Source organism: Podarcis gaigeae (genome assembly GCF_964106915.1).
Source record: "Podarcis gaigeae genome assembly, chromosome: 7".
NCBI classification, from domain to species: domain Eukaryota; kingdom Metazoa; phylum Chordata; class Lepidosauria; order Squamata; family Lacertidae; genus Podarcis; species Podarcis gaigeae.
Window position 1 is genome coordinate 44248758 of NC_139683.1, and position 23946 is coordinate 44272703.

The 23946-nt window shown below is 44.8% G+C and overlaps 1 protein-coding gene and 1 long non-coding RNA gene across 5 annotated transcripts in view; one reads left to right on the forward strand and one right to left on the reverse strand.

Annotated features, from left to right (window-relative positions):
* LOC310848799 overlaps positions 1-23946 on the reverse strand; it is a 244473-nt gene that overhangs the window by 173557 nt on the left and 46970 nt on the right. The gene's annotated exons all lie outside the window — the stretch shown is intronic.
* The window catches only part of KCTD1 (potassium channel tetramerization domain containing 1), a 75756-nt gene continuing 52435 nt past the window's right edge, over positions 626-23946 (forward strand). For 2 of the 4 annotated variants that reach the window (XM_083748252.1, XM_083748253.1), the window contains exon 1: positions 23158-23849. Coding sequence is in view for 1 of the 4 variants with exons in the window: in XM_083748255.1 (XP_083604381.1) it covers positions 768-776 (9 nt within the window). In the remaining 3 variants the exon portion in view is untranslated. Of the gene's footprint in view, positions 777-23155; positions 23850-23946 lie in introns of those variants that run through there. The other 2 variants (XM_083748255.1, XM_083748249.1) reach the window with 2 other exon arrangements.

Genomic DNA, 23946 nt, shown 5'->3' on the forward strand with positions numbered 1-23946 from the left:
AAGGAACAGAAAATGTGTTGGCTCCCTTGCCAAATTATCACGTAGCCCTCGCTCAGAACGGATCAGGAGGGCATCCTAATCAACAAGTTGGGCGACCTTAGTGCAACGACAATGTCAGGTCAACTATGGAAAGTGTAGAGGCAGATCTGAATACCATTTTTTAAAAGGAAAAGGAAACAACCAACAATCCTTATAATTATCATCATCTGCTGCTTTTCCCTCTTCTGGCAAAGAAACACGCCATCCATTTGCAGAAATCGCCTGCGGAAACGTTACATCAAAACTAATCACAACGATTAAAATCAGCTTTTCTGTGCAAGAGGAGAGTAAAAAGCAAGTTGGAGGCTGGAATGAGACTGTTTTTCCACCAAAAAAAAATCTGGAAAAAAATTACATGCTATATAGATATATATTTGTATGAACGTTTTGAAGGAGATCAATTTTATGCCCGTGTGATCGGTTAATTTAATTTAACTTTTATTTTGGAGATTGATTTAGACTGGAGGTAGAGACATGAGCTAATTGTATCCTGATCCTTGCCTTGAGGGGTTTCAAAGCCCCTGGAGCAACTATTCTCTGTATTTTTGTTCTGTCTACCTTAGCCAAGCTATTGCATTTCTCTCTGGTATAGCGAAGAGAGCAGATCGCTGCTGGGAGAGAGAAAAATCGGAAGTGGGGAGGCAAAAAAGAGAGAGTGGGAGCAAGAAAGAGAAAGGGACTTGGGGGGGAAAAAGAAGAGAGAGATACACGCACACTTTCCGGCTTCAATGTTTCAGGTAAGATCTGACTGGGTTTGTTATTATTTGCTAAGGAGGGGATGGCTGGGACTCTGGGCGCAACTCGCTTTTACGCATGTGCCAGGCAATGGGCGAGAGCGCGGCACACTCGGAGGAGCCCAGACAAGGCGATGCACGGGCGCTGGCAAATCTCCCATCTCCCTGCAACTGGGGTGACTCGAGTTTGCAAGGCGAGGGAAAGGAAGGAGGGAGGGAGGGAGGGAGGGAAGGCTGGGCTGCAACCGGAACGTTCCTCCCTGGCAAAGGCTCTCGAACCAAGCTTTGCGCGCAACCTCCTCGCCGACCGAGCGCGCAGCGTCCAAGCGGCTACTGATTTGGAAGCGATCCCTCCTTCTCTCTCCCCCCCCCGTCCCTCCTCGCCGCCCCTTTCCAAAGGGTGCAGCCAATCCACCCCGCCGCGCTGCGCCGCCATGAGCTGCCGCTTTCGCAATTAGCCAGGCTGCCGCCGCGCCCGCCAATGGCCCCACGACGCTACAGTATTTTGTTTCCCCCGCCGGCGGGCTGGAGGTTGTCTTCGCTTCTCTTTCTCTCTCTTCGCGCCTCGCCTTCCACATTCATTTGTTCCCGAAGAGGGTGGGGAAAGAGGGGTCGCGAGCGGAGCCTGGGTTCGTGTATTGTTCGGCGCCTCTCGCTCTGCGTGTCCCCCCCCCCAACCCGCTGGCTGCGCGAGAGAGAGAGAGACGCCATTATTTGTGTGAGGGGCGCGCGCGCCCGGGCTCCGCTTTTGCCCCCGGGGTCGTTCGCTCTCCCTGTTGCAGAAAGAGGCACCTTCCCCAGTGGGCGGGCTGGCGGGGGCGCGCCGACGCACGAGCGAGCGGGAGGGCGCTGGCCCCGCCCTAGCCTCTGGCCCCGCCCCCTTCTCCCTCCCCCCCCCCTCCACAAACACACCCGCCGCCGCGTCCCTTCCCGTGACTCTTCAGAGTTTGAAGCGGCAATGTCCGCCACTTTTAGGCTACTGAGAACTAGCTCGTAATGGCTGAAGAGTTCGCGCATACGCCGGCCGCCTTGGAGGGACCACTGAGGCGCCTGCTGCTCCCCGCGCGGGATCCTGAAAGGCGCCAATTCGCCCGCGCCGCCGCTTCTCGCCGTCGCCCTCCCCTGGCCAGTTGCCGCCAAGCGCCGGCGGGCGCCTTGGTGCTCGAGCCCGTTGTGGGGCTGCCGTTGTCTGGCCTTAAAGGACCAGAGCCTCGCCTTGGAGACCGCGCGCCTGTCTTCCCAAATACTGAAATACTCGAGCGGCTTCGCTAACGGGTCCTGCAGCTAGTAATGGGTTGTTGCCCTGTTCTCCTCGCTCTCTAAGGCAGGCATAGGCAAACTCGGCCCTCCAGATGTTTTGGGACTACAACTCCCATCATCCTTAGCTAACAGGACTAAGGCATCTCTGCAGAATATGCAAGGCCGAAACTGTCCAAAAAACACGAAACCCTCATTCCTGAAATGAGTGGGTGGAACTCGACGGGGCCTTAAAGAAGCTGGACTTCGGCACTGTGAGAGGGTCCTTGGGTGCTCCTCTAGCCCCAAGTTGGTGATTCCAATAGGAATGAATAGGAAGCAACTTCCATTGGACTTCAGGGATGAATGCACCCACGTAAAGGTGTTCAAAAGTTCAGCTGTTTGTGAGCCAGGCTAGGTGAAGTGGTAATAAAAGGATGCTGAGCATATGCAGAGTTGTCCCGAACGACCTGGAGTCTTGTTTGTCCTCATATCCTGTTGGCAGGCTTCCCATGTGGTTAGCCACTGTGAGAACAGATGAGTAGCGCCCGCCTGAGGTATTTTGCTACCTGATGCAAAGGACAAGAAGCCGTCCCCTTTACAAGAGGCAGCTGGAATGGCAGCTGACTGTTCCCTGAAATCTGGTAATGAGACAGGATCCTCCACTGCCTCTGAGGACAGCAGGCTACCTTAGGTCCTAAGCCAGAGGGGGCATATGCACAGAGAAAGCTCTGCCATCCACTGCCACTCCCTGATGTTAGGGCCAGATTGGTCTTTCACCTGATGCAGCAGGACTCTTCCTGTGTTCTTATCTCACCACAGAGTAACACCAGAAATGTGAGGTTGCAGGTAGGATTTAGGGGTACAGGTGAGGCACCATGCAATTTGAGGCATGTGCCCCATGACGCTTTGCCGTGTCTCAAATAATGCCTAGAGGGATCAAGCTGGTCTCATCTGATTTGAGGTTTGCAGGCCCTCAAATTGAAAATGCAGGTTGTTGGATGGAGAAAGTAGAATAGTAAAAAGTAAACAGAGCATCCCACATCCCAGGGACAGAGAACCTCAAGCCCAGAGGTCAAATGCAGCTTTTCAAGCTTCTGTATCCAGCCCTCAGAACCACACTCCTCTCTGGATTTGCTTTGCATCCAGAGTGTTTTGCCTAGTTGGATTATGTCCTTGAATGCTTATAATGCCCCTTACTTGAATGGATAAGGGAGAGAGATATCTGAGGGTGTATAAATTTGCCTACTGTGCAAAAGGCAAACCTTACGTCCATTGCTCTCCCCACTTTGTTCTCTTGTTCTGCCCGTTGCTGACATGTGGCCCTGAGAAGGTTGCCCAGAAGGAAATATGGCCCTCAGGCTGAAAATGGTTCACTACCCCTGTTCTGTCTCCTGGCATTGGCTTCTCATTGCTCTCAGCAGCTCAGCACAGTTGCCAAGAAGTTAAATGATGTAAATACTGGTATAGCTGAAATGCTCTGTAACACACACTCTCCTCTGAATGTATGCAAACCAGCTACTTTCAAATAAGACTTTGCTTGTTTGACTTTTTCCCCCATTAGCTTTTCCTTTTCTGTTGAAAGAAAGAGAACAGTTTTAACATCACCATTCTCTAAGAAATGTTCGCCTTCTGGTTTCAATCAACGAAGCTGGCAGACACATACAAGTTTATTTGAGCATACCCTCTGGGTACCAAGCATGCTTGGATTGTTTGAGCAAATTAAAAATGAGGAAAATGGCTTTTACCTTCTCAGCAGTTAGACTCCTTAAGAGTCCTCCTACTTTGAAAGTGGAAAAACAAACAAAACATGATGTGGGGGAGGAAAAGAGAAGGGGATTTCTTAATGTGCCCCAACTAAGCTTTTTCATAAATGAATAACAAGCATTTGTCAACATTACTCTTATCCATGCCGTGTATGATGGAGTAACTTTCAGCTGCACAATTAATTTAAAGTTGCAAACCTACTTGAAAGTAATCCCTATTAAGCTTAGTGGGAACTACTTCTGAGAAAATGTGCTTGGACTCAAACTGTGACTGCTACTCTGCTAAAGCTGCGATCCTGGCCCCATTTACTTTGAAGTAAGCCTCAATAAAGAGGGACGCAGGTGGCACTGTGGGTTAAACCACAGAGCCCAGGGCTTGCCGATCAGAAGGTCGCGGTCCGAATCCCCATGACGGGGTGAGCTCGCGTTGCTCGGTCCCAGCTCCTGCTAACCTAGCAGTTCGAAAGCACATCAAAGTGCAAGTAGATAAATAGGTATCGCTCCGGCGGGAAGGTAAACGGTGTTTCCGTGTGCTGCTCCGGTTCGCCAGAAGTGGCTTAGACATGCTGGCCACATGACCTGGAAGCTGTACGCCAGCTCCCTCTGCCAATAAAGCGAGATGAGCGCCGCAACCCCAGAGTCAGTCACAACTGGACCTAATGGTCAGGGGTCCCTTTACCTAAGCCTCGCTAAATTCAATAGGAAATGGGTAGGTTTGCCCTATAAGAAGCTCAGCTTAGTTCTGCCATTTGTAACAGTGCTTGATTATAGGCCATTAATCTCTTCCTAACTTAACTGTATGTTAAGTTTGTCTGTGTTGAGATGAAGTATTGGTTCATAAGCTAGAACAAGTGACAGATGTCTCTTATTTTACTTTAAAGCATTGGTGAGCAAATGCCATTTAATCTGGGTCAGGATTTTCTCCACTCACCCCCCCCCCCAATTGTCTGAGCAAGAGCAATTGCTGGAATATTATGAGAAGCCTAGTGGCTATGCAACTGAACTATCCCTGGTTCAAATCTCATGGCTTTCATGAACTCTCCAGGAGGCTGTAGGCAAGTCATACCCTCCCAGCCTTGCTTCCTTCTCACCCCTGCAATTTGGGGCAATAATACTACCTTACAGGAATGTTGCATAGATTACTTTGGAATAATGCTTGTTAAAGCACACTGCACAGCTGAAAACATTGTTCAAATACTTATGATTTTCTTACACAGGACCAAAATGTTGCAGTGTATCCACAGCCCCTAACATGTACTCCTTTTCGGGACTCCAGAGAGTCTGCTGTAGGAATTCTGTAAAGTTGTTTAGACACTAATTTGATATCTTAATGCTCTCAGCCATAGTCTTAATTCATAGACTCAACCATGGTTTGTGTTCAACTTTCACTCAGAATAGACCCTTTGAAACCAATACCATAACTTATGCCCATTAATTTCAATGGGTCTATTGTGAGTAAACATTACTTGAATACAACCCCATGTCTTCACAGAAGTATGTCCTGTTGAATTCAGTGAGGCCTGCTAAATTAGCATTGCAGCCTCACACAATCTGCCTGGTTACCTTAAGCCAAGTGTAGAAAACCTCAGACTGGGAGCCAGATGCAGCTCTTTAGACCTCTCTTTCTGGCCTGTAAGACACATCTTCCCAAACTAACGCCTCACCTGTCCTGCTTTGCACCTTCCTTTGAGTGCTTTTGCCTGGCTGGAAGTGTCCTTGAAATATAATAATGCTCCTTGCTCACCTGGATGGAGGTTAGAGAGGAATGTGTGAATGTGAAGAAACTAGCCTACAGTATTGTAAAAAGGTAAAATTAGTCTTTATTGATTTTCTCATTTTGCTTCTGGCTCCACCTACCACTGGTTTGTGGCCCCCATGAAGTTGCTTAAAAGGGAATGTGGCTCCTGGAATGAAAAATTCCCCCACTTAGGGTGCCTTTCAGCATCCTTTGTTAATGTTCAAGTGCCATTAACAATATGTAAGTCATGGCCCCTCATAGGTGCTTGTTGAATCACTTATAAAATATTATTTTTATTGTAATGTTCACACTTGCCTGGGAAGTCCCATTAATATGTAAGAACCCATTCCATTATTTTTGGATGGCCCCATTTTGCTTCCAAACTGATAGGCTCTTGGCACCTGAATTTGCAATTAGAGGAAAGGATGAGGATGGTTTCTGAATACTGTATACATTTCTAACAGCCAGCCTTAAAATGTTTGAAATTTGGGGCAGAAAACTAACTTCCAGTCACTGCCTCTTTCATTTTAGAAACCACATGCTATTTACTGGCACTAGTACAATTCTATATATGTCTACTCAGAAGTAAGTCCCATTAAATTAGATGGAGCAAACTCCCAGGTAAGTATCTATCAGATTGCAGCCTAAAGAGGCTACTTGTTTCAAACCCTACTCCAAAGCACTCTGGAATAAATACTATAGCTTTGTAATTTGATTTATTTTTGACATTTTGATCTGGCAGGCATACAAGAAACTGTTAGGCAAATGCTTTGTGATCCTGGATGTAAAGGTTTGTACACAAGAATTAGAATGCTGGTGACCTTTTGATCATTCAGCTATAAAATCGAATCACTGAAACTGATCAGACATAATGCAGAAGCTTTGGAAATGAAGGCAAGTTCCTTTTTGCCCAGTTTCCACTCAGCTTCAAAAAACTGATTCCAATTGAGTTAAAATGCACACTTAGGAGGACAGTTAAAACTAATTCACTCTGAGAGACACTTACTGAAATTTAATATCACATATTCAAAACGACTGCAGTGATTTTGGTGTATTAATTATGCCTCAAGCACAACACAAAATGTTCTAGCACACACTAGAGGTCTCTCTTGTAGCTAAGATATATCTGTGTTTACAGTTCTTTCTAATCTGAGTTTGAGCATTGCCAGCTAGGATTGCAATCTAAAATAATACCATTGCCAGTGCTTTTTTTAATATAAATTAGTGGGTGGAGAATCACACCTACAGTTATCGATTCAGTGCACAAACATAATCATGAAATATAGCACTTTTTTAAAAAAAGAAGGGATCTGTTGCAAACAAATTGGTAGGAATAACTCTTCTGAGTTAATATTGGGTGTTCAGGGTATCATAGCATGCATACTGACAAATCAGTCAGCATTGATCCAGCTATCCCTTAACAAGGGTTTAGCATCTTTTTGTGTATACAAAAGAAATGTATTTCCATTAAACTTGAAGATAGGTAATGGGGAGGTTTATTTATTTTTCTTCACTGCATATGTGCAACGAAGTAGTGATACTAATTCTGGTTAACACTAGTCAATATGGAACCAAAGGGGTGGCAATCATTCCAGATCAACTGAAAGGGTGGTAAGGTCCTACTCGGATAAACTAATGTCAATGCTCTGACAAAGAGTGGCAAATAGATGCATTTATCAAGAGCTTAAACCACAGAGCCTAGGGCTTGCTGATCAGAAGGTTGGCGGTTTGAATCCCTGCGACGGGGTGAGCTCCCATTGCTCGGTCCCTGCTCCTGCCAACCTAGCAGTTTGAAATCACATCAAAGTGCAAGTAGATAAATAGGTACCACTCCGGCAGGAAGGTAAACGGCGTTTCTGTGTGCTGCTCTGATTCCTCAGAAGCAGATTTGTCATGCTGGCCACATGACCCGGAAGCTGTCTGCAGACAAACGGCTCCCTTGGCCAGTAAAAGGAGATGAGTGCCGCAACCCCAGAGTCATTCGCGACTGGACTTAACGGTCAGGGGTCCCTTTACCTTTATCAAGAGCTTATGGGCTTGGATTCTATGGTCATACAATACCAGGATTCCAATTCAGTCACTGGTAAGATTGTCAACTTCACAATCCGCCCCTCTTTCTCGCCTTAACAGCAACTTCATTAACAGATGGCAATAGTGTTCATGACAGCCCTTTCTATACATACATTCCACACGTGAGATGGGGCTATGTGCCTCCTGGCCCTTGATAGCAGCAGCACATTGAATAAAATCTCAATGGGAAAAGCCTCTGCATGACTGAAACATTCTGTTTCAGTGTAGATATTTTGGAAAGCATCAGTTTGATACAATGAAGGCTCCCATTCATTAACAGTATCCACATATAAGATGGAAAACTTGTACAACTATTATGTACAAGAAAGAATGTAAGAGGGGGAAACTTCCTTTTCAAAAGAAAGAGCTTCATGTACATTTGTGGTTGGAAATAAGTTGATTTCCATGACAATGAAATCTGAAGGGAAAGAGCCAGTGGTTCTTCATAGATTGACAATTTTACCAGGAGAAACCTTCGCAGTTACAAGTGATGCCATATTATATCAACCTGGCCTTGCTGGTCTGGATTGCAAAACACCTTCAATGCATAAGTATAGTAAAGTCCTTGAGATATGCACCTGTTTAAAATTTCAAAAGCTATTAAAAGTTTTTTTTCAAGTGCAACTAAATTAGAAGCGAGAGAAATGTTCTCTTCTCCTATATCAACAGTGCTTTTTTGCAATGTGTTCAATTCCACCTCGCTTTTGAGGGGAGAAATCTGTCAGTCAGAAGAAAATTCCCTCGTAAGATGGCTGCTGTTACTTTTTTTGGATGGACTTTGTTGTTGCTTTTATAGCACCAAATTGGATTACCTTCCAGCGGGGGAGGGGGCAGTGTCATTGTTTTTGTAGAGAAACAGAATTTTTAAAGTGTTTGGGTATGACTTCCTTCTATCACACACTGGGAAGCAGTTTCTCTTCACATTCTGTGTCTCAGTCAGCCTTAATATAACACAGTTGCTAATACACCGAGAATTAATTTGCCTTACTCTATTAAAATGCATTATTCCCTTGTCCTACTTTTCATAGACTATAATCTCATTTTGCCTGTTTGGAAGAAATTAATCTAAAATGCACACTTTATTCTAACTTTGTCAGTTTACGTTCGGTATGCACAAAGACAGAGCCACCCACCTTTACTCTTAAGGAGCAAAAGATTGAGGAGTAATAGAAACTTGCATTGGTTTTGAAAATCTTAAGTCTTTTTTATGAAATGCTGCTCATATGTTTTGCATAATACTATATGTTAATATGAAACATGTCTGAATTAACTAGCCTGAATTTTAATTGTTCTTAAGATCAGCATGCAGTTCTTCCTCTCTTTTATTCAGCTGTCCAGTTGAATTCATCTGTTACACCATTGATCCAAAATGCTTATTAAAGCACTAATACATATACTGTGGATCCATGGAGTCACTGAAGACAAGATTGTGGCTTTTAATAGCATTTCCTCTTGTTTCGTAGACAAATGTATCTATTGAAAACAAAAGATGCAATCCACTGGGAAACAATAATTACTAAATGTTATTGGACTGCATCACCAAATTCTTGGACTAGCTCAGGCATAGGCAAACTCGGCCCTCCAGATGTTTTGAGACTACGATTCCCATCACCCCTGACCACTGGTCCTGTTAGGTAGGGATGATGGGAGTTGTAGTCCCAAAACACCTGGAGGGCCGAGTTTGCCTATGCCAGGACTAGGGTCTCCAATGTGCCTACTGATGGCACGATACTACTAGACACCCCTTTTGGTGCCTGCCACGTGCCAGTGGTAAGAATGGCTAGAAATGCAGCTGCCCTGCCCTCTGCCCATTCCCCAGAATGCCTCTGGACTCCTAGAAGCTGGTGCCTGGCTTTCCACTCCTCATGGAAGCGGGAGACCTGGCCACCGCCGGGGAAGTGGGGGTGTTTTGTGTTTGAAGGGAGAACCTTTATGGGTTGCCTGCTTTTTGTTGTTTGTGGGTGGGTGTGTTTTGCCTGCTTTGGGGAGCTCCTTGGGTGTTTTTCCATTTGGAGGTGTTTTTTCAGCTTTCTCGTTGCTTGGAAATGTTGTTGGACAGTGTCTTGCCTGTTTTGCTCTTTGGGGTTTTATTGCCTCCTTTTTATTATGCTTATTTTGCAAGATAAGTTTTTTTTTTTAGGGATGTTTAGTCTGTTTGAGCACCACCCATTTTTCTTTTGTGAAAAGGTTTTTGTGTGTGACTGTGGCAGTTTCTTAGATTTTCCAAATGTACCCCCAGACCCAAAACAGATGGGGGTGCCCTTTTCAAAGTTGTAGCTTTTATGTCTGGTACCCTACTTGGTACCTATTCCATGAACTCATGTAATGACGTTAAAAAAGAGATTTCATATTACCATTTTCTGTAGATAATAGAAAATAAATCCATTGGCAATAAGCCATTTGTTGTAACACTAGAGCATGAAACAGAGGGCTGTCTATCTTTGAGGTAGGCATTTCTGCTGCATCTCAGCCAGGTAGACCAAGAATTAGAAACCTGCAAACTGGTAGGGATTCCGTGGATCATAGAATCAAATCCCCTACTTTAAAGCAGAACTTTTTCCATGATTGTGTAAATGAAATGTGGGCTTTCAAATTAAAGCATATTAGATCACATCTTGCTTGCTTTTGCAGGGAAAGGGAGAAGGAAAGGAATGAAGAAAAAAAGGATATTTAAGAATTCAGATATCATTCATGAACTCAGTGGCTTTAAGCATTCCACTGTTCTCTTAGCCTTACCCCATACTTAGTCAAATCTGCATTATGGGTATAATACAGGCTTGTATTCTAGAAATGTTGGATTACTGAACACATGTGAAGCACTTAGTATTTACAAATAGCATTTCTAGTATTCAAAGTGTTCCTGTTTTATTCAACTCTGCCCTCTGAGATTCTGAGAGTCACTTCACACAACACCTGCAGAAGCCATGAATGTTCTGATCTGCATGTATACCTGAAATTGCCACCAAGCTACCTTATATGCCTTTATACTACACACTATAGTCCTACTGTGTGTGAAAGTGGCACACAGTAAGAATGCAAAGTATGAAGCAGTCCTAAGAAGAGGCAATTTGACTGAGTTGTTGAGCATTTGAGGCCAAGAGGAGTTTAGATCCCCTTATCACTTCCCTCCTGGCATTTTGACAAATCCTGCCACTCAGGAGTTCTTTCCGCTACAGGTGATGTTGCTGCAGGATAAAGCAGTCACTGCAAATGAATGGATTCCCCTCAGATTTTCAGTTTACAAACAGGACTCTTTGGCCATCTTGCACCTTAGGTGACTGTGTGACTATTTCATAACTCTGGCCGTGGACTCGATTTGCTTTTCCACTCAAAGAGTGGTCACACGCATATTTACCAGCGGTTTCCCAACATTAAATTAGACGACCTCCTTCACTGAAATTGGAGGAGTGATGTTGGTCATTGCAGATGCAATTCTCTTTCAGATTGCATGTCTTTTAAACATGCAATCAAGGGCTAGTTTTCTTGTGAGTGATAAGGCATAAAATTGCCTTTACCCCCCCCCCCCCGAAAAAAAGCACATTGTGATGTACACACATAATGTTTGCCATTTGAATACAGTTTTGCATCCTCTGCTTGTGGAATGTCCTTTCTAGTGAGGTGGGTCTGCCTCCCTCCATACTAATTTTCAGGACGAATGTTAAAACATTCCTCTTTTCCCAGGCATTTGATGGCTGAAATTGTTCCTTTCTAACTTGAGATAGGCTGAGAGAATGTGGTGTTTGCTGCTCTGGGCTACTTTGGGAGGAAGGATGAGATATAAATTGAAATACCAATAATACCAATAAATAATAATAATAATAATAATAATAATAATAATAATAATATGTTACCTACTTGCATAAATTATTTAAGGTTTTTCGGTACTGCTTTGGTACTTCTGTGATTGCAGATGGCAGGTTATGCCTTTTACTTTAGAAACCCAAGCACTTAACAGATCAATCCTATCCTGCTGGGAGGTGGCCATACCCTGGCACAATATTCACAGTGGTTCCACAGTACCCAAAAAAAATGATCCCCAGCAGAACAGGCAGCAAGTATGCAGCTCTCTAGAGATATCAGGCAGCCTTTCAGGAAGGAGTCTAAGACACACACACCCATACCATACTCTGTCCACAAGCAGACTTAGAATCCAAGCAGTTTCCCTCAGAGCAGCCCATGGAACCAATTCCCACCCATTTTTGCCAGTTCTGGTGGGCCAGCTATTTATTTTTATCATTTTTTAAATCCCATTGAAGTGAATGGGAGGGAAAATATTTGGTTCAGATTTGTGGCTGGTGGAAAGTTGTGCCAACAGTGAAGGCATCACACATCTTTCCCATCATGCTGTCCACTTCCTACACATGACTCACCCCCACCCCATTTCAGCCATTCCTTGGGTGTACTGAAGAAACTTCACCAACATGTCCGTATATTTGTAAGAGTATCCTACTGGTATGGCAAGGGCCCTTGCCAGATCCTAAAGCCCCTCAGCTGGTCTAACAATCTTGTGGGTTTTTTGGCCATCTCTGAAGGAGATGCAGTGTCAGGATCACTTTACACTGTTTTGTACCAGTTGGAGAAAATAGTGATGCACATTGCTTGTGAGAGGGATCACGTGGTATCCTAAGAAGTATTTGCATTGAAATATTGCTCAAAATTGCAATATTGGTCTGATGGAATGTTGTTGAAATACCCATTGAACTTTTGGTGTGTGTGGTTTTTTTAAAAAGATATTCAGAATTGTAACTGATGGGAAAGAAATTCAGATTGGCACCTTGATCTTGGTAACTTGCTTTGGCATTGCAGGCAGTGTGTAACTGATGTGTCCTTTGAGACATGCTGTACATACGCCCTCAGCTTAAGCACTGATTTGACGATCCCACAGGTCTTGGGGCTAAACTGTCCCCTTTGGTAATGCTGACTGTCAGTCTTTAGTCTCCAGAACAAAGACCTCTTAGCTTGTAGTCCAATAAGAATGCATCCATCTCTATCTGCTTGAACCCCTCTCAGTGATGGCCGTCACACTGAGAATTGATTCACCAAAATGCTTTGCAAGTAGCTGCTTGCTTAAGTAACTAATGTATAACATATGAGGTTTTTTGAGGAATAACCTAGTTTTGAGTGACCTAGAGTAGTGCCATCTTCAATTAAGCTAATAAGTCATACTTGAGATCAGTGGTGCTAGAACAGGGATCAGCAATTCCCAAACCCAACTTTCAGTTCCAAAGACAAAGGAGGGGACTGGCAATGGGGTGGCAGCTGTCTATTTTTGTGTGAGGAGTAGAGGTGCATAACCTGTGGCCCAGGATCTCATGTAACCCCTGATTTCATTTTACAGAACCCCTGAAGTCTCTTGAAATGACCCTATTCTTCCATCCCATCACCCTTCCTTTTCCCCATTTGTTTTGTCCTTTTTTCTGGACTTTCAAAGTGTTCCCCCTTTCTTTTCTATTTAGTTTCAGAATATGTTACCTCCTATATGCCTGTCAACCGAGAATAAGATTTAATGCACTGCATCAGCAGGGCCAGCCCAGAACATTTTGCTGCCTGAGCTGGAGTGTTAAATTTTTCCATCCCTCAGCCCTGCAAGTCAAGGTGTATGATACCCAACGCCAACCACATCTTTTGGCATCTTGAGGGACAGAATTTCACAAGCAGCTCTCCCTGGGAGTAACAGTGCGACAGCAACAAAGTATTACTGCCCTTTCTTAAAATCCAAAATTGGCTGCCTGAGGCAGTTCTTTCACTCTCCCTAATTGTAGAGCTGGCTCTTCATGAAAGCTTATGTCATAAGTTGCTAATATGGGAGCAAGCTGCACTGAACACAGCGATGCTCATTCTTTGGTAAACATGCATAGAAATGCTTTGTAAATGTAACTGCTTTCTAACATGCCTAAACCTGTGAGGCCTTTGGATAGATCCAAAATTAAAGGAGTTGGGGGGGGGTTTCAAAGCATTTCTTGAAAACCGCATAAGATTTTATTTCAATAAAGGGGTATATACATTTTGTTGAATAAATAAATATACCGTACATACACAAACAGCAACGACCACACCACATAAGACTTTTAAAAAAATGAGTTAGAGAGGGATATAAGTTGCTGCATTTGGGTATAGTAGAGTCACCCAAAAATAAAAATAAAAATAGTCCAACAACTGCTTTGAACTTGGGGGCAGGGAAGAAGCAGGGGAGGAAATTAAACTCCTTCAACTCAGCATGGGACTATTTAAGTACTGGCATAATGAGTTGCAGAAGGTATGCGTACTCCTGAACCAACAATGCAGCAGGAAGGCAAGAGCAAAATAAATAAATAAAATGAACGGAAGGGAGCAAGTAACCTTCAGGAAATTGAATTCTAGCCTTGGTGAGACTAGTCTGAAAAGGGGGGGAAAGGGGGGGGAGCCAGGAAAATCTTTAGACATTTCAAGCAATCCACTTTAGAAGATACGAAGCAAGGAGATACAATTCATTATACAGTCATACCTCGGGATAAATATGCTTCAGGATAAGTATTTTCGGGTTGCACTCCATGGCAATCCGGAGGTAACGGAGTGCGTTACTTCCAGGTTTCACCGCTTGCACATCCACAGATGGTCAAAACGACATCACGCGCATGCACGGAAGCCACGACATGCACAGACGCGTAGTTGCATCTTACGTTCTATTCAGGATGCAAACGGGGCTCTGGAACGGATCCTGTTCGCATCCTGAGGTACCACTGTAGTGTCTGGGTTTGAAAAGTGGGTTTCTTTGGGAAAAGCGGAGAAGATGATTGTACAAAATGAGTAGGTAGGTTAACATGGTTTCAGCAAAGCAAAACAAAAATACACATACACTTGCAGTTTAAGAAACTAAGCTGGGTTTTGGTTTTACTAAGAATGTTTATTCTTGAAAAGCTGCACAAAGCATTGTTCACTGTAGATGTGAAAGGTGAAGAAATGTAGGCCAAGTAGGCTTTGTGTTTTAGAGAGCAAACTAGAAAATTGATAGAAGCTGGTTCATTAGTTCTTCACAAGTATTAGTTAAGACAAGGAGGGGAACTTTTTCAGCCTGAGGACTGCATTCCCTCCTGGGCAATTTCTGAGGCACCTCATGCCAGTAGTTGGTGGGGCCAGAGGAAAAAGTGAGCAGAACAATGCAAACTAATTTTGATCACAATCTTGTGTGCCTTTCATTTTTGAATACATACAGAGTGTTGTGAGTGGATGAAATTGTCTTCTACAGTGCAAGGAAAAGGTCCACACCTCATCTCATCATCATTTAATATGTACCCAGCACCTGTAAAATAGTAGATACTTAATAGATAGACATCAAGGTTTTCGCAAGAGTTAAGGGCATAAACAGCCAAATCAACAAAAGAGTCCTTAATTTATTTATTTTTAAAATTATTTGCAAATATAATAAATCAGTAGATTGTCGGTTATTCCATTGCAATGTTGTGATTAAGCTGCCCTTTCACTTAAGAAAGTTTTTCTCTCTATTTTTTCCAGTTAATCATAGCCAAATTTTTAAAACCAACTCTTTGTTTTCCCCCAACCCTGATATCGTTTAACTGGATAAGTTGAGTACTAAGGCTAGGGCTGTATTCATCATCAGCACCCATTTGAAACCCACCCATTTGAAAGTGCCCCAGGTGGCAGAGGTTTTTTGAGGGGAGGGGATAATATTTTAGAGCTCAGCTCATGTGGTATCGTATACAAAGGCTATAATCACAGCCTAATATGCTTAGGAAAACTATTACAGTCGTACTACACATTTATTGCAAGAACTCCAATTGAATTTGGCTGAAGCCAATATTGAATACCTGCTGTTCACTGCTGTTATTTAGTTTGTTACAAATCACCCTCAGCACTATTTTGTTGTGGAAACATGATGTACAAATAAAGTGATTGATCTCATTGTTTGTTTGATTGAATAAATGGTGTCAGACCAACTCTAGACCAAGACTACTTGCAAGAGAAGGCCAGAAATAAGTCTAGGAAATAGGAAAAGGGTGTAATGCTAACCCCTGACTGGCAGCAGTGGGGCTTGGTGGAACAGCACAAATTGCATCAGCTTGGGGAGGGGCTTTTCATTACCATGCCCGCTTCCAGACTGGAGCAGCAGAAAGGCCTTGTCAGGCCCATTGTGGTCATGTGACAGAAGCAGTGAATCCAGTGCTGACCCATTTCCCTCCCCTGAATTAACCAGAGTTGGGGGTTTTCTGCTAACCACCGCCAGCTGAGATGCTGCCAGAAGTAACTTCTACCCAACATTTGGATGGACCATTTGGCAGGACAGAGGGGCATTCAGATCATAGGTACCAATCACTATAAAGTCCTTCAAAGGGCTAAATGCTCCCATGCCCTTCTCCCAGGTACCAACCACCACCATACGGAGGCAGAGACAGATTTAGGGCAGAGCAACTGGTTCCACCATGCTGGGCACTGAGCCTAGGGGGAGCTGCAGGGTGTCACAATTGTGATGTAGTGAATTGAACCAAACAGAAGGTGAGAGATGGGGCAGTGAATTTTGGCCTTGCACAGGGCACCACTGAAATTTGAAAGACCAAAGTCTGCCCCTAATGGCAGGGGCCTATATCGTCCTTAGATGTAGCGTAGAATTCTTAGGTGATTATTGAAGTATTCTGATTTCAGGTCATTAGGGCTTTAAAGGTCAAAATGAGCACGCTGTATTCTGTATGCTGCCTGTGAAAATTTGGTTTATTTTTAAATCTGCTCTTTCGTGTACTATGAAATACTGTAATAACAATCCAACAGCCATCTGAAAAGTGATAATTGTCTAAATTTTGTCTCTCCACAAGGAACATAGTTCTCCTTCTCTATAATCAACTACAATTTCAGAGTATCTGCAGGCACCTGATGTTCATAGGGGAAGCAGGGAATGTCCAGTCACAAGTTCACGTCAAGCAGAGAATGTACAGCACCCTGGACAGCTCCAAGGGGCCCAAGACAGCTACAAGAGAAATTACACCCGTGGTAAGCTAGAGCCCACTGAGCCTTATGTAGGCTGACCCTGGACCTCAAATGTGATGGGCTCTGCCTCCCTGGGTGAGAGGACTGTCTTATTAAAGGACCCTTGCCATCTTCTGTAGACACTGGCTTTTGCAAGCTAGGAAGACAGGCAGTTTTACCTTTTGCCCTTTGAAGTATTGCCTGACATTCTATGTTGCTCTCAATTCATTTGAAGTAAATAAACCTGTTCCTTAGTTTTAACAGGAAATCTAAAAGTCAGAGGTTCAAGCCCGGTTCATGTAAGGAGAAATGGGATCATGTGGTTGGTCCCATCTCTCACATACTTGCAACTCAAACTGAGCAACAAGTAAGTCCCATTATGTCCAATGAGGCATACTTTCATGTAAGAGGGCATGGGATTGCAACCTCTGTTAATTTTCAACAGCATCAGGATGGGGGCAGACACTGGGGGACCCAAGAGGGCAGGCCCTGCCATTTCCTCTCTAGGAGGGAGGAGGGCAACAGTGCCTCATATTTGAGGAGGCAGCATTGTAGGGGTCTGCCAAGGAGGCAGCAGATCCAGTCTCCAAGGAGAGTGCTGCAGCTGCCACTGCCACTGCAGCAGTGGCAGTGAGTCAAGCATTCCTCAGAGGCTGGATCCTGTTGCCCAAGGCAGTTACCTCACCTTGCCTAATGGGCACACCAGCCCTGCATTTAAGCATATGCTTAATGCTCCTATTGAAATCAATGAAATTATCTTAGGCTAGATTATGCTTCTGCCTCTTTTAATTAATATTTTTATTTTATGAAAGTGCACGTAATTACATTGCAAAATAACTAACCAATTAACAAAGACAAATGTGGATAAGAATATTTAACAAAAATGAATTAAGTCATAACCCAAAAGACATAGAAGCGAGGTTACAACACAATTACTATCATAAATCAGGGGAAAGAGGAAGGTGTGTCCTCTGAGTAAGCAAACCTTAGATAATTTATTAAGAGCATTTTGCATAAGCTTACACTGTCAGTTTTTAATTAATATTACTATGGGAATTGAATAGGTTGTTTTAAATAGCTGCAATCTAGCACCTAGCTCAGCCTGCTTCTTGGAAATCTCCAGGCTGGATTGCAGCCCCAAAATCCTCTCCCTCTCCCCCATAACTACATTTCTCCCTGACTCTTCCCCCAAAGTATTCAGAGCAACATATGTGAGATAGACTAGGCTGGGTCTTGCCTCTCAACTATCCAGTGATCTTTACCACTTGCTGAGCAGGGAGACGAACCGAAAGGCCTTGCACCACATGGAAGTTTTCAAATTCCTGTGTGTCCCTCCCCCCCATAAAAACTAAGGCATTTTGTTTAGTGTAGATCTGAGGTTTCTAAACAGTAATAGCCAAATGAGTGATGGGCAAACTCCCCCCAGCTCAATTTGAAATAGGTTCAGTATTTAAGAGCTTTCTTGGCAAGTCAAAAGAAAAAGCTTGTCCGTTTTCCAGCATTTCTCTCAGCTTTGTAATGTTGCTGTGTGCACACTGATTGCGCCGTCCACATAAGCTAATGCACGTATTCCCTTAGAAGCTGTAACTTCTGCACATACATCTACATATCAACTGGCTTTATACGCCATTCATGTTGTTTCACAGCAATTAACAAGAGTTCCATTGAGAGTAAGTGGTTAAGACATTCTGTGTGGGTCTACAAAGAAGCTAGGTTTCAGTGTCCAGTGTTCTGAACACTGACCACACATATCCAGAATAACACTTTAAACCGGAGGAGGCCACATATTTCTGTATGAAACTGATAATCTGGCTCCTTTGCAATCTGGTTCCAGAACCAGACTGCCTTGGTCACCTTGGTTGATGACCAACATTGAGTTCTAGACAGATGGCATACATCCTTGTTAGTTCTGCTGGAACTCTGGGAGGTTTTGATTTCAGACCTCCTGGTCTGTTGATCTGGGGTTGGCCTTGAAGATGCCATATATGGTGTTTGCTGTCTTCTGTGGAGGAGAGATCTCAGAAGGTACTGCTATCTGCTTATGGTACTGGGCAAATTCCAATTTTATCCCTGTTTGACATCTTCATGAACTCCTGGGGTGATCAACCAGAGATTGGAGTTCACTGAGGAAATGCAGCTCCATCTCTCATTTTCTCTTATTCTACATATGCTGTGGAAGCTCTTTTCTCTTTTTAATATTAATTCATAATTTTTATTCTTGTGGCTGTGGCAGTTCTCAACCAGTGCCCAAGATCAGTGGAGGACTGAATATGAGCTATGAAACTGAAACTTAATGCAGACAAGTCTGGTCAGTAGAGATGTGGATAAAATAATAAGATTTTTGGCCTGTTTGGGTTGAGGTTTTATGCTCGAGTAGAAGTGCTCCCTGAGCCAGCTTTGCTATTAGTTGTTCAGGCGGCAGCTTGTACTGTTGCCTATCTTAGGCTGGTACACCAGCCACACCTGTCCTTAACACAGGGCGGATCAGGCCATGGCGACATAAGACTCAGTTACTTTCAAGACTAAACTACTGTAGTATGTTTCATGTGGGGATGCCAGAATCTCCAGTTGGTACAAAATGCTGCAACAAAAAATATTTTTTCTTCTCTGGATCAGATTAGAATCCAAGCCAGATAACATATATCATGGCTGTCATGCTTGCTTCGTATTCTGGGCAAGTATTACAAGCTGGCAAAATGTGCATTTCCAACAGGGAGTTTCAACAACATCACTAAATAATTGTGCAGAGAAAGAAAATGCAGACACAAGAAACGCTTCTTTTTAAAAACAACAACAACACAACAATTAAAGGTGCTGAAGCCCTGCTCACAATGGCTTCTTGTCACCTAACATCATGAATAAACCGCTTTGGGGGCCATGCACACATCTAACATCAGTGATTTTATAGCAAACTAGTAATGTCTTGTAGTATTCTTTTTTCTTTTTTTAACTCACACAGGTCTAGTGAAATAAGAACCCTTGAATGTTTGATAGGGAGCCTTCTCTGTATTCCTAGAGATGGATTAACAAATAACAAAGGAACTATAACTCCACAGCAGAGTGCACACTTGCAATCAGAAATTCAGAGGTTCAGTCCCTTGAGGATCAAGATAGGGCTGAGAGAGACTCCAGCCGGACACCTGGAAATCTGCTGCCAGTTCAGTACAGTGGTACCTCGGGTTACAGATGCTTCAGGTTACAGACTCCGCTAACCCAGAAATAGTACCTCGGGTTAAGAACTTTGCTTCAGGATGAGAACAGAAATTGTGCAGCGGCGGCGTGGCAGCAGTGGGAGGCCCCATTATCTAAAGTGGTACTTCAGGTTAAGAACAGTATCAGGATAAGAACTGACCTCCAGAACAAATTAAGTTCATAACCCGAGGTACCACTGAACTGAGTTACCGTAAATGGATCAGTGGTCTGATTTGGTTTAGGGCAACATCCTATGTATCAGGCTGAGCTACAGAAAGGGTTAAATGCTTCAACAGATTGTAGCAAATGACTTGAAATAACCGGATACATCTTCTTCCAGGATGTGTTAATGGCTACAATGTGCACCTGCAATGTTTAATTGCAACACTGTGTTTTTCCAAGGCTGAGAGAGTGATAAGTGTTATTTGCTTTTTTTAACAACAGGCTTGCAAGCATCTCCTTTGAACTAAAGACTTGCAATCAAATTATTCCACAACATATTTCAACCCAAACATTTGACAAGTGATAGCAGTGTACCAAACCTTTCCCCACACCCACACAGACAGTGTTACAGGATCATAATTTATAAAAGGAGAGTGATGAAACTCTCCTCTGTACCTCTGAAAGTGTTTACTTTAGGAAATCCAGTGATTGATCTGCTGTGTAACAAATTATTTGGGCCAGCTACAAAAATAGTCATTTTCCTTACATGGCATTTAATACTGCCAGTTCACGCAAACATAAACGGACTGTGCTAATAAAGAAATGGGGTGTTTTAGACAGCAAAATAGTACCTTTATTGTGAGGTGGTTGTCGTTTTTGAAAAATTGGAGTAAGTTTCATCAGATTCTAAATCCAAGTTTTTGCATTTTCTTATTTTGACAGAAGTATGTATTATTTGACTATGGAAAGTTACCAGATGTTGCTAGACTCCAATTATTGTTAGGAATGATGGGAGGCGTAGTCCAAAATATCTGGAGGGCACCAGTTTGCCTTCCAGACTGACGCTCGGGTTGCGAATGTGATCCGTGCGGGAGGCACATTCGCAACCCACAGCATTTGCAACCCACAGCGCCACGTCTGTGCACGCGTGGGTCATGCTTTGCCACTTCTGCGCATGTGCAAAGCGCGATTTAGTGCTTCTGTGCATGAGTGAGCGCCGAAACCAGGAGGTAACCCATTTCGGTACTTCCAGGTTTGGCGCGGTGCACAACCTGAAAACGCACAACCAGGAGTGTCTGTAACCCAAGGTATGACTGTATCCAGACAGATAGAAAGACCACTGTCATAGTAGCCAATGGCAGGGTGGGGCAGTGGCATTCATCTGATCACTGGCCATCCATGTTGTTCCTCCATACTGGGATGGAGTGGGGAGGGGCTAAGGAGCAACAAGGTCAGGTGGAGTCAATCTGACACTCCTGCTAGTTCATTTGCACCACACCAAGCTCACTAACCAGTATGCCAGTGTTTCCCAACCTTTGGTCTCTAGCTGTTTTTGGACTACACTTCCCATCATCCCTGACCACTGGTATTGCTCACTAAGTATGATGGGAGTTGTAGTCCAAAAACAGCTGGAGACCCAAGGTTGGGAAACACTGCAGTATGCAGCAGCAATGCAGACAACCAGAGGTCACAGGAGTGCTTCCACTCACCATCCAGAGGTGCATTGGCTCAAGTTTATGATTATCCCAATATGGAAGCTATTGGCTGGCATCACAGTGTAATTGTAGAATGTAAGAGATGAGTAGCCTACCAGTGCCCTCCAAATGTTCTGGAATAAGGTAACAACAAAGAGGTTCTTTCCCCTCACCCCACCCCACAAGAAAGCCGGCCTGTTTCCTGAGCAATACTTGGACATCAAGTGTCATGGATATTTTTGCATTCTCCAAAACAACTTCCTCGTTTTGAAAAGGGGGGGGGGGTATTTGAATGGGCATGCAAGTATTTGTGGAAGGAGGAAGTTTGACCCTGTTGCCTTAGCAACAAGGCTGACACTTCCTCTTTTGCCACACTGGCAGTGAAGCTACCAGTGGGTGAAAATGAGGAGCATCAAGCTGGGTGGTTGAACATTGGAATGCACATAGGAGTACATGTATTAGTGTTGTTGATGGGATGCATGCTTAGATGTGTCATTCTACATCTCTATATTCTGGTACTTCTAGCATGGGTTTGGGCTTCAGAATCGGGGCAGTATGGCTTTGACCTCACTGACAATTACTACATAATTTAGGGATGGAGAACTCGTGGTAGGAAGATAATGTTGTTGTTGTTGTTGTTTAGTCGTGTCCGACTCTTCGTGACCCTCATGGACCAGAGCACGCCAGGCACCCCTGTCCTCCACCGCCTCCCGCAACTTGGTCAAACATGCTGGTAGCCTCGAGAACACCGTCCAACCATCTGGTCCTGCCGTGCAGGAAGATAATAGAGCATGACAATAATTTCTAAACCATTTTTAATATATATATATCCCGTGACAATACAGTGCTTTCCGCAAAATGTCATGGGTGGCAACTTGAATAAAATATTGCGGGGGGCGGCACAGGTAAGCCCCGCCCCGCATAATCGATCACATGATGTGGTACATGGACACTATTTGAATGGCAATGCCCATCGAATTTGGGGGGCTTGGGTGGGGGTCAGAAAGAGCAGGATCCCATATGCTGGAATTATGGAGACTTCAGGCGTACAATACTGTGGTTTGAACCACTTTGAATGACAGTTATCTGTTTTTCCCGAAATGCCTTTCACACTTAAAAAACAAAACAAAAAAACCGGCGTGCACTTTGGTGCTTTCGTATTACCTCCCTGCTCTTTTTCTTAGGGATCAGGACAACAGTAAACTGTCATCTCTGCCCTTATCTGTGAATCATATCTGGGATGTTGCGATGGCTCGTTGTGACTTGTCTGTAGCTTAGCAAGATTTCCCCAGAATTTTGTTCAGGGTAAAAGCACGATATTGAAAGAGCTGGGTGAGCAAAGAGAGAAAACGTACTCGTTCCCTTCGCAGGAGTGCCATGCCAAGACACAGTGGCGTCAGTTTGGCACTGCCAAGTTTGCGAGAGCCGCCTGCTTTGTGTTCCCCGAGAAAGCAGCGTGTAGCGCCTGGGCAAGTTCAGACGTGCTTCTTCCCCCCCAGCCCAGAACTGTCTGGCCGCCCCTAGCTAAAACCCGCCTTAGAAACATCTCCCTTTCGTTGTGGGTGTCGCGACTGCCAACCCCCCTCCCCCCGCTGCCCCGCGTCCCATCCTCTCTTTTTGAAATAAAAGCGGCAAAATGCTTAAGATCGGGGGCGCCGCTGCCGCGCAACAACCGCTTAAAGTTAGGGACGGCTTTGCGGCAGCTGGAAGTGCAGGCGGAAATGAACTGTAGCGCGGCTGTGCGTGTGAATCGGTAACGGGATTCCGGCGGCTACTGAACTTGAGGGCGGCTTTTGGCAGCGCCGGGGCTTGCAAAGTCCCGTATTGCCCCGGGGGTGCGGTAGCGGCGAGGAGAGAGAGAGAGGAAAAGATGCCTGTTGGAAAACCTACAAATGGTTCGAGGGTTGCGGGAAGCCAGAAGGGGGGGAGGTGGATCTGTGCGTGTATGTGAGAAAGAGAAATGTTGATGGCTGAGCTCTGCAGGGCTAGGCTGTGCCTTCTCTCTCTCCCTCTCCCCCCCCCCCCCCCGTTGTGTGTGTGTGTGAGCGCGCGAGTGTTGCAGCTGCCTGTCCCCGCAGGCTGGGAATAGCTCTGGATTTGCCTCTTGGCTGCGGACTGTGTGGGTTTTACTAGCCCTGGCGGCTTCCTCTCTGCTCCTCGCTGCTGGCTTCCTTCGGCTTATTAGCGCCAGGCAGGAAACAAGCGGGCTTCCTTCTTTGGTACACAGCCGGCCCGGCACCACTCGCAGGCTCCCCACATCGCCCCCCTAAGATCTGCAGCGGCGGCGGCGGCGAAGGGCACTCCTGGGACCCGCTCCGGCTCCCCTGCTCGGTCGGTCTCTCTCTCGCTTTCGCTCTTTCCGGACTAGTCAGCTGCCTCCCCGCCAGCTTCGCCCTCTCCGATCCCAGCCGCAGCCTAACGTGTCTGGCCGGCTGGCTGGAGAAGCCTGCTCGATGCCTTCGCCGTGAGATCGACGCGCCTGGTATGCAGCCAGAGTGGCCTCTTTCTCTCTCTCTCCCCCCCCCTTCCCCCTTTTGGATGGAGCGGCGGCGTGGGGGTGGGGGGTGGTAGGTGGGATG